At 42.3% G+C, this 10815-nt stretch overlaps 1 protein-coding gene across 1 annotated transcript; it reads left to right on the top strand.

Annotated features, from left to right (window-relative positions):
• Positions 1–9543: 9543 nt before the first annotated feature.
• Positions 9544–10047, top strand: LOC141041278 (uncharacterized). The gene has a single exon (XM_073507407.1). The coding sequence runs from the start codon at positions 9544–9546 to the stop codon at positions 10045–10047; it is 504 nt and encodes a 167-aa protein (XP_073363508.1).
• Positions 10048–10815: the final 768 nt, after the last annotated feature.

Below are 10815 nucleotides of genomic sequence, written 5' to 3'. Positions count from 1 at the left end.
TTGGCACAAATGACTTGTGGGTGCAGAAGATGGGGCATGACAGCAATCCCCTGCCACCATGCTGTGTCTGCCATATATAAATCAAAGCAACATCCAGAGGATTTTCTCTCTCCATTTTTCAAGAAAGAAATGTACATGGCAACATACAATCCTATTATATTCCCAGTTCCTGGCCCTGATCTTTGGACCAAAACACCTACCAGAGACATTGACCCCCCAGTTTTCAAGAGGAAGAAGGGGAGAAAGCAGACCAAGAGAAGAAAGGGCTAGTTTGAGGTGCCCAAGCCCAAAGATACCTCTAGAGTTGGCACAATATCATGCAACAATTGTGGTAGAGAAGGTCATAGGTACACCAACTGTGGAGATGCACTTAAGCCATCACTTCTGATGAGAAAGAACAAACAATAGGTATACAACTTCTTCCTTCATTTCATTTTGCATTCCAGATTTCTAATTTATACTAACATTCTTCTCTCTTTCCAGCCCAACAGGAAGAACCAAGCAACTGCTTCTGTTGCTTCTTGTTCTACTGCTACTAAGCCACCAGCTGCACCAAAGCCCCCAAGATCTACAACTACTTCTACTAGGAACACAAGGCAAGCAGCTCCCACACCCAAGAACAAAAGTCAATCAGCAAGTGCTGCCAGGACAAGCAGATCAACTCCCACTACAAGAGCTGCTGGTAGGGCACCTTATGCTGCTCCAAGAGCTTCTGCAAGTCATGCTGCTGCTAGTCCTTCACATGGACAGAAGAGGAAGAGGAAGCCTACCAAGTGGGATGATTATTTCACAGCAAGTGGAAATCACTGAAATGGGTTTGTTGTGTTGCTGTTAGATCATTAGTGTTGGATGATGGGTGCTGTGTTGCACTTTGAACTAATTGAACTTTTAGATTATGAGTGTTGTGTTGCACTTTGAACCAGTTGATTGTTTTTCTGTTAGATCATGTGTGATGTGTGGCACATTGAACTACTTCAACTGTTAGATCATGAGTGCTGTGTTGCACTTAGAACTATTTGAACTGGTTGGTTATGAATTAGTGCTTTTTTGCTTACTCTTTATGGTTTTCTGTTCAACTTGCTGGATCATCCTGACAAAGTTTCAAATTGTTGGCTGGATCATCTTGGTGGATACGGCCAGCAACCATCATTTGTGTAAATTGTTGGTAATTGAAGATTGGCATCAACATATATTTGGGTGCCGACGACAACATGACACGACAAAATAGACTCAACCCTATATTTGGGTGCCATCAACAACACGACACGACAAGGTAGGCTCAACTCTATATTTGGGGGTCATCGACAACACGACACGACAAGGTAGGCATCATAACCCTATATTTGGGTGCCATCGACAATATGACACGACAAGATAGGGCTCAACCCTGCATTTGGGTGCCATCAACAACACGACACGACAAGGTAGGCTCAACTCTATATTTGGGGGCCATCGACAACACAACACGACAAGGTAGGCATCATAACCCTATATTTGGGTGCCATCGACAATATGACACAACAAGATAGGGCTCAACCCTGTATTTGGGTGCCATCGACAACATGACACGAAAAGGTAGGCTTAACCCTATATTTGGGTGCCTTCGACAATATGACACGACAAGATAGGCTGAAACCAACTTAGTCTCAAACATACATCATAATTCAACATATAGCATCACAAACAACAAGACAACATAGTTCAACATCTAGCATCACAAACAACAAGCCAAACTAGTTCAACATAGCCTCAAACAACATGACACCATAGTCTGAAACGTACATAATAATTTAAGCACTGCATCATCATCTTCACTCCTCCAAGATTGCCTTCATCATCTTCAGCTTCCTCTTGTTCTCCTCTCCAACCTTCGAAAGGTCATGTAAGTTATATTCAAGTTTTTTCTTCTCTTTTTTGAGCTCAGCAGCAACCTCTTCAGCCATTTCAACCTCCTTCTTCAGATCAAAGTTCTCTTTCTCTAACTTGATCATCTTGTCAGCTGCATCTAGATGTATCTTCTCCTCATCCACATCCATCATTATTTTCCTATAATTCTCCTTGTGCACAGACTTCTGAACAGATTCACAAAAGTCCTTGGTAAGTTGAATGTGCTGGTTGTACTTTTCCTGTACCATCTTCACTTCTGCTTCTAACGTAGAGATCTTCTCCTCATTAGCTAAATTATCACTAATTCTGCCTGCCTTGGCCTCCTTATACAAAGCCTAGAGTTTTGTCAATGAATTCTTTAGTGCATAAGGCCATCCATTATCCACCCATTTCACAACACCATAATTGTTACCCTCCTGCAACTAATTTTTTTTCCTTTTAGTTAACAATACAATAAACAAAGAATTGAATTATAAAGAAGTGCATATTTTTTTGGTTAATTCAGTACAATTTTTCACAGAGCATTACCTACATGAAAATCATTTATACATATTTCAATACAATAAAACAGAGAATCTCTCAGTTCTATAAAGTTAATATCTACATCATTCCTAAAATAGAGCCATTACATTACCTATATCTAAATCAATTAATTCTAATCTAAAAACAATAGCTATGTCTAAGAATTCCAACAAAATAACAGAGCTATATTTATCTCTAAATCTTATTTGCTACTAACCTTCTCGGCGCAACCATAAAATCTACGGCCAGTGTTCAGCCCATCGAACACAACAAGCCTCTCAGGAGCATTCCCATGCTTGCAAAGGTGCTTTCCAGTGGCATCAATGCCTGAGCAATCCCTCTCCTCTATTGTTGCTGGGCGCTAAGGAGAGCAAAGGGGAGAAAATGAAAAAAAATGCAATCTCTCATCTGGAAATCAAAAATAGCAAACCCCAACCCTAGGCAGAGAGGTAATGACACTCATGAATGGTTCCTTATCTACCTCATCTGGCAGCGGCCGCACCGAATCCGAGCTCGTCTCGCCGTCATTCCACAACACCATGGCTGCAGTGGCTGCCGGCGACTGATGTCAGCTGGCAACGGCGGCGGCGGCGGCGGGAAAGATGAACTAGGTCACTGGGAAGAGAGGAAGAGGGGGGAACGGGAAGAGAGGAAGAGGTGAGCATGAGCTGGTCCGGTCGAACCAGGTCAAGGGAGCGCCGCTAACGCAGTCCGGTGCGTGCCGTCTGCCCCATGCCACGTGGCCTGACGGCTGGGCCCGACACGTTAGGTTTTCTGTCAAAACGCGGTGAATCGACCAGTTAGTGCTTCATGCAAGAGAATTACTGAAAAACGGTGGTTTTTGCAAACTTTTATGAAAATGGTGGTTTTTAGCACCAAGAGACGCAATTGTGGTGGTTTTTTTGCAATTTACTCGTAAATGCAACACTGCTCCACCTATTTGACCCTCCAGCCAGCACCTGCTCCAAAATGATGCCCCCAGGAGGAAGAACGGCATCGAAGGTGTCGTCATCGTCCGAGAGACACTTTAGATAGTGATGTGCCCACTACTTTGGATTATAAAGACTTTAATTTTGATAGTTTCTCTTTAATTTAATGTATTTCCTTGTTGCAATCCATGATCAATTCATCTAATGCTTCTGAACAAAACAAAACTTTTACTAAACACATCGTAAATGCTCTTATTAAAGCTAATGAAGAGAAACTTTAATTAGAAGTGTCTATCTCAAGAAAATTACATGATAATTGGGAACCCATGATTAAAATTAAAATAAAAGACTCACTAGTGGAGAAAAGCCTAGCTATGGTGTGTCGAAAATAACCTTGTTGGCGTAAACACACGACGCCACTAATATGGCGCCATTGCTAAAAAGTAGTGGTGGCGTTGAAGGACACGTTAGCAGTATCCTACATCATGCTGGCGTATCACCAGTCCAACGCCAGCACTAAGTTCATCATAACTCTGGCGTGCCTACTTGTCCAACGCCAGCAAATGGTTTGTAATAATTTTTTTTTGCTCATCAACACTAGCTACTTACTTAATAGATACTACTGAACACAATATACTCATCAACACTAGGTACTTCACAAAAGAGGCTCATGAACTCAACAAGTTGATATTAAACTTCACAAAAGTTGCTCACTCAAGTACTCTTGTTACTCGATCATCATCAACTAATAAGATGAAGTAGCTAGCTACTTAAAAAACTAATCTTCATCAAGGAGTATGCCCAGTTGGTGAAGCTTCTTTCTATCCCCCTCTCATTCTCTTCTGAAATGATCTATGTCCATCTTCAGGTCAATCCTCTCATCCTTGAGGAGTCTCCTCTCCTCCTTCAGTTTATCCCGATCCTCGACAAGCTTATCCCTCTCGTTCCTAAGCTCATTAGTCTCCTGAACGAACCGAACAGTCTCCTTGCGTAGCTCTTTAATCTCCACCTTTAGCTCATCATTTTCCCCTTGCACGCTCTTGATGACATACTCATAAGTGTCTAAGAATTCATTGTTGGCCATGTCCACATCGCACACCGACTCGTTGTTGCTTCCAGAATTGGCCATGACCTACAAACACAACGCGTATACGATCAAGATAATATGCGATTTCATATAACTGAATATTGACACCAATGTAAAGTAGTTCAAATATTGCAATGTATAGAACTAATTAAACTAGATAGCATGTGGTGACCTACAACAGCAAATTGCATAGCAAACTAGATATGTTGGTTATAGAGGATCAATCGATAGAAAAGCTCGACAAGTGCCAGACTTTTAACTTCCAATGCTATTTTCTCTTTCTTCTGGACCGGATGATAGTTGTAACAAATTATCAACCTAAATTTTTTGGACATGAGGACTTGCCTTGATTTTTAAACATAACACATTCTATCCATTTCTACTAAATATATCAATTTCTACTAAACTAGCTCAGATCCGCCAACGGAGGGAGACACACAAGTAAAAATAAATTCTACACTAGTAATTTATAGGAGTTCATTTTATTTATTCCTAATAATGTAGACACTGAAAATATTTCTATAAAAATGCATTATAAATATAGGATTCTACACAATAGCAATCAGATTATCACTACAATTTCTACACAAAGCAATCCATGCAACTAACTTTGGAATCTACATGACACAAATCAAATCCCAATGGATCCCGGCCGTGTGGCGTGTCCGCGAACGGGGGAGTAGTGGATCTAACCTTGGTGCCGCCGAGGGGCGGTGATGGGGCGGCAACGAGGCATCGACGGGGCGGCAGCGGCTTTGGTCCAGCGGAGGAGTTGTGTATACGATTGGGCGGGGTGGGGTGTGAAATGAGAGAGAGCGATGACTTAGGTCTTTTACTAAGTTGACTGAGATAGGTTATTGCTGCCGTTGGATAAAAGGGCAACACCATACCTAATCACAGGCCAAATAAAAGATGACTAAAATTAATGAAATACTTGATAAAATAAAAGACTCGAAATTTGAACTGGTAGTAAAGAAATAAAATTCTAAATTGATAGAAACAGTAAAAATAATATTAATGAGTACATATTTTGATAAAACACTAAAAATGTGACTAGTATAAATATTTTTTTTTGAGGATCGACTAGTATAATCATTAAATACTTAAAACCCTTGGTAAAATTGAAAAATAGTTTCTCACGTGCATAGAAAACAAACGACAACAGTAAGAAATTAAGTATGGCGTACATACCGAACCTACGCCACCTCTATTTTCCAAACATTTAGTACATACGGGCCAAAAGATTTGTGGCGTCTCTATAAAAATCTACGCAAGCACTAAACATGTAAATCTGGCGTGCTAATTATGCGCACGCCAACACTATTTGAAAAAAAATAGTGCTGGCGTAGATGGAAAATGGCGCGCCACCAACGAAAGTTGTGGCTAGCACTTTTTCTACTAGTGACTATGAGTGCAATGTTTTGTGTGATCTAGGAGCTAGCGTTTCTATCATGCCAAAAGGCATGATTTAAAAAAATTAAAAAGCAAAGTTTTTATATATTTGTGGACATTTTAAATTTGCAAATATTTTTTACATATTGCAAATAATTTATGAATTCACTAACATTTTTTACAATTTGTGAACATTTTTGTAGTTTGATAATAAATTTTGAATTCCCATGAACATTTTTCAAATTCATGAACATTTTTAGTGAGGAATATTTTTGTACTCGCAACTTTTTCAAATTCGTGTACTATAAATAAATTATGTACACTTTTCAAATCTATTAAAATATCAATTATGCTAATACTTTCTAGTTCATGTACTTTATGAACCCGTGAACGTTTCTTTGATTTTTTTTTCAAATCTATAAGAAAACCGTTGGTTTTTTCCCCATGAACCAGCAAGTGAGCCAGAAAAAAAACAAAGTGAGCAAGCGAGAAAAAAAAGATGTGAGCTATCAGTAGCCAGCGTGCGAACTGCTCTATGGGCCGTGGCCGGAGAGAGTTCTGCGTGAGCATTAGCGCCATTCAGGTGCGCCTGAAGCGCTGAATAGGTGCTCCAGCTGCCCCATATATTTTTCCACCAAATTCTTTTTATTTTATCTTAAGTCAAACTTTCAACTAAGATTCTACAAATTTTTTTAAACTCCCCCTCCCAACACAACGTCTAGCCTACTTGCAACTACCATTTTGCATCTTTTAACCATTTTCCATGACCTATATTTGGAAACATAGTTTCCACTGAGGCATGATCATGGTGTCCTGGCTAGGCACGAGTCACTTCGGGTATCGAAGAAAGAAGGTGTGGCACTGAGCAGATGCATTGTCACAACGCTAACCCACTAGAAGTAAAGGAGACAATACCGTCAAGGAAGGGTCACAAGGTTGCGGTGTGTACATAAAGAATGATGATGAGAACGGGAAGAAGGAAGTGGTAGGCTGAATATGCATTAAGTAGTCTCGCCAAATATGAATTTAGAGTTCATACATGATATCCTACGTGAGCAGCTCAAGTTTTCTAAACTTTGAAGTGAAAAGGGTTCCTAGAAGAGATGATAGTCTTCTAAATTTTGGCAATTCTCCGTCATAGTGACAGATGCAATTGGGCGCGGGGGGTGGGGGGTATACCTGGCCATGGGAAGCCCGGCCCGGCCGGCCCGGCCCGAAAAAGCCCGACCCGGCCCGGCCCGACGCTGCCCCCGGGCCGGGCTCGGGCCTAGATCTTGAGCCCGGAGGTCGGGCCGGGCCTGGGCCCGTCATTTTTGCATTTCTCTGAAGGTCGGGCCGGGCCGGCCCGGAGCCCGACAGGCTTTTACGTGTTCGGGCCGGGCTCGGGCCCAGAAAACAGGCCCGATGGCCGGGCCGGGCCGGGCTCGGGCCTGGGTTTTTTTCGTCGGGCTTGGCTAGGCCCGGCCCGAAGCCCGGCCCGGCCCGAGGTATGGCCAGGTATAGTGGGGGGAAGCTAGCCCAATGCAAGGTACATGTAAGTTTGACCATTGAATTCATGATCATTTAGCCATTTAGCCCTGTCATGAGAAGATTTGAGTTCCCAGTCAACGTGGGGGTTCTGCAATCTAACGTTGAGGTCCATGTAAGTTTTGTACATTGTATAAAGGGCGCGTCAATTAATTCGGATCAGAGGGGGTATTATCTTAACTCTAAAAACAATCATGATAATTTTTTCACTTAATGATCAAACTGTTAGATCACAACAAACATTTTTTTCGATATGCATGAAAATATTTATAAAACCTAGCAATAATTAGTTAACTCTCAGTTGATGGTGGCGAAATTACATTTTTCGTCCAAGACGATTGTTTGTCCAACGTCGATGTTTTTGGTTTTCTAAATACATATTTATAAAATCAAATAAGAGTTAGTTATATCTCACCCTCCCTAGCGTGGCTCATAACACGTTATGCCGTGTCATAGTCACTCCTTGGCAATTGTAAATGCAAACGATTATTCCTAAGTAATATAAACTGTATCCCATCTGGAAACATATTTGATATCCATATTTATAGTATATAGACATATTTTAGAGTGTAGATTTACTCATTTTGCTTCGTATGTAGTCCGCATTGAAATCTCTAAAAAGACTTATATTTAGGAAGGAAGGGAGTACAATGCATCGATCTTTTACAGACCAGATTTTTTTTAAATCAATGCCGGTTTGATTGATATTTCTCCATGTCTTATTCCCGTATAACCCACTTAACCATGATTTTGACCATACTAGATCCAAAATTTACAGTATTATAACCTTTCAATTTATGCTGTACATTTTTTTTGTATGACCTTTCAATAGTTTTATGTCCAACAAATGCATACAAAAAATGCACTTGTTTCAAAGTGGATTTGATGGTACACAACAAAACAAGAGAAGACCCTACTCCGATGTATTACTCTGAAGCATGACAAACCTTGGCAAAAAGCAGCAAATATAGCACAAATTTTAATTCAACGACGGAAGGTGGATCCATACACAGTATGAATATCATTTCTCGTAATAGTTAACTGAACTGTTACTAGTACTCCGCTAGCTCTTCGGATTCCGTATGCATAATTACATGCACCCGCGCACGTCCATGTTCAGACTCTTCAGAGATGACCATTTACATTCTGCAGGACGAAAAGTCCAGTAGTCAGTACTACGAGGTGCCTCTTCGTTTCCCGTTACGTATTTAAAACAGGACTGGTTGTATTTGTTTCGCCCAACTAGTACTCCTCTATATATATATGATCTTTGTTCTAATGATCGGTTTATATCAAGCTAGGATCATCATTCAAAGGCGAAGATTCAGGTGCATCGCCGCCAAACCATCCGGCTGGGAGAAATGGTAACACGATCATCCATCATTCGCCGCGTTTATGAGCACTAGTTTTGTACTCCCTCCGTCCCAAAATAAGTGACTCAACTTTGTACTAACGAGGGAATACTATGATAACTTAAATCTGTTGATATCTTGAGTTGCTGGTCCGAATGTTTCAAGTAAGGTTTCTGTAATATGGTTAAAGTAAGGTTTCTGAAATTTGGTTATCTGTGTCCTCTGTTTTTTTTTTTTTGCGGAAATCTGTGTCCTCTGTTGCCTCTGATTATTATTGGCTACTACTACTTGAGAGGAACTTTGTGCTGTTCCATCTTATTTTGTGATGTTTGGAATTCATTTGAAGGATCCCAAGAATGAGATCAAGTTCATGACTTACAACGTCTGGTCTCGTGAGGATATCGTACTCTACAGAAGGATGCAGGCCATCAGCCGACTCATCTATCATCATTCACCGGATGTCATTTTCTTCCAGGTGAGACGCAAGATCAGCAAATGTTTTACTGCTTCACCTGCTTGAATTCTTCGCTGTCTGACCGTTCTTGTGTGTGTCCAGGAAATCACTCCATACATTCTCAGGATTTTCCAGAGCTTCTCGTGGTGGAAAGAGTACCATTCTTCACCCATCTCCCAGGAACAACAGAAAGAGAAGAACTTCTGCATGATGGTAGTCTTACTGCCACTACCCCCCTCGTACTTTCTCGTCATGCTAATGTCTGATGCAAAATTATTACATGTGCACCGCATGTGTCACAGCTGAGCAAGGTTCCTCTGGAGAACTACGCGTGCTGGAAGTTTGCCACTACGGCGACGGGAAAAAGCTACCTGGAGCCCAGGGTCGACGACGATGAAGCCAATCCGCATAGCCACGACGCAGCTCGAGTGCCCCTGCCCGCCGGAACTGATGCACTGCATGGAGCGCTACACGCAGGCGGAGCACGCCGTCGCGGCGCTGAGCAGTGCGGAGAACGTCGTGTTCGGCGGCGACATGTGCTGGGATGACGACACGGACCTGCCGTTCCCTCTCCCCGCCGGCTGGGCTGACGCGTCGTCTGACTGCGGCTGGACCTACGATGGTTTGTGGAACGAAAAGGTGGGGGAGTTCGGCGGCGCCTACAGAGCTTCACATAAATCACTGCAGAGGAGATCGGATCGGTTTGTATGCAAGCTGAACAATTACAAACAGGGCAGCATCGTCACGATCGGGGATCAGGAAGTTGTGGTTAAGAAGTATGGGTATAAATATAACTATAAGCGGAAGTACCCCAATTGCGACTATGACAGCCTTGTTCTGATGCCGAGCTGCCACCGTGGGTTGGTTCTGACCCTCGTCCCAAACGAGCCCGCGTGACAAGTTGCAGAGGAGAAGATCGCAGCAAGAGATCTGAGAGTTGCAGACAAGATATTTAGTTTTTAATATAAAAAATTGTATCCATCTGCAGGTGCAGCTGCCTCGGGCTGATGATGTGATGGGCTCAACCATGCTATGCTACCTCCAGAGGCGATCAAATCAAAGCTGAAGGAGATATGCAACATCTACGCTCTGAAGAACCGGGGGTGTGCCTGATCCTCTTGGTCTCCTCTATTTTTAGATGTTGCTCCCCCGCGTGGGCTTTGATCTGTTCCTTCACTTTTAATCACTGCTGTAGTTCTGGTAGCATCGTTTCTCTTTTATCGTCTCGATTGTACTGCTCCTTATGAGCTGTAGTTTGAGGAACATGCGACTCTGCGTCCTATTTCATTCCGAGTAATGGAGCGGGGTGGCAACCTGGTGGCTTCCTGTTTATCAGAAAAAAAATGTAACCAGAAGGTACCATGTCTTCGATAACAGACAGAGCTCCTCATACATCGTTGCAGAAGAGGTCGGACCGGTTTGTATGCAAGCTGAGCGATTACAGACAGAGCAGCATCTTCATGATTGGGGATCAGGAGCTTCGGTGTCAATATAACTATAAGTGGAAGTACTCCCTGTGCGATTTTAACAGGATTGCTCTGATGCTGAGCTGCCACCGTGGGTTGGTTCTGACCCTCGTCCCAAAAGTGCCCGCGTGAGACCTTCTGCAAATAGTCTATTCCTCGTAGGGGCATATATATGGCCTCCTTAAAAAAAGTGCGTGCC

Source organism: Aegilops tauschii, chromosome 2, assembly GCF_002575655.3.
Source record: "Aegilops tauschii subsp. strangulata cultivar AL8/78 chromosome 2, Aet v6.0, whole genome shotgun sequence".
NCBI lineage: Eukaryota > Viridiplantae > Streptophyta > Magnoliopsida > Poales > Poaceae > Aegilops > Aegilops tauschii.
Note: the sequence above shows the minus strand (reverse complement) of the source record. Positions and strands in the feature narration are given on the sequence as shown.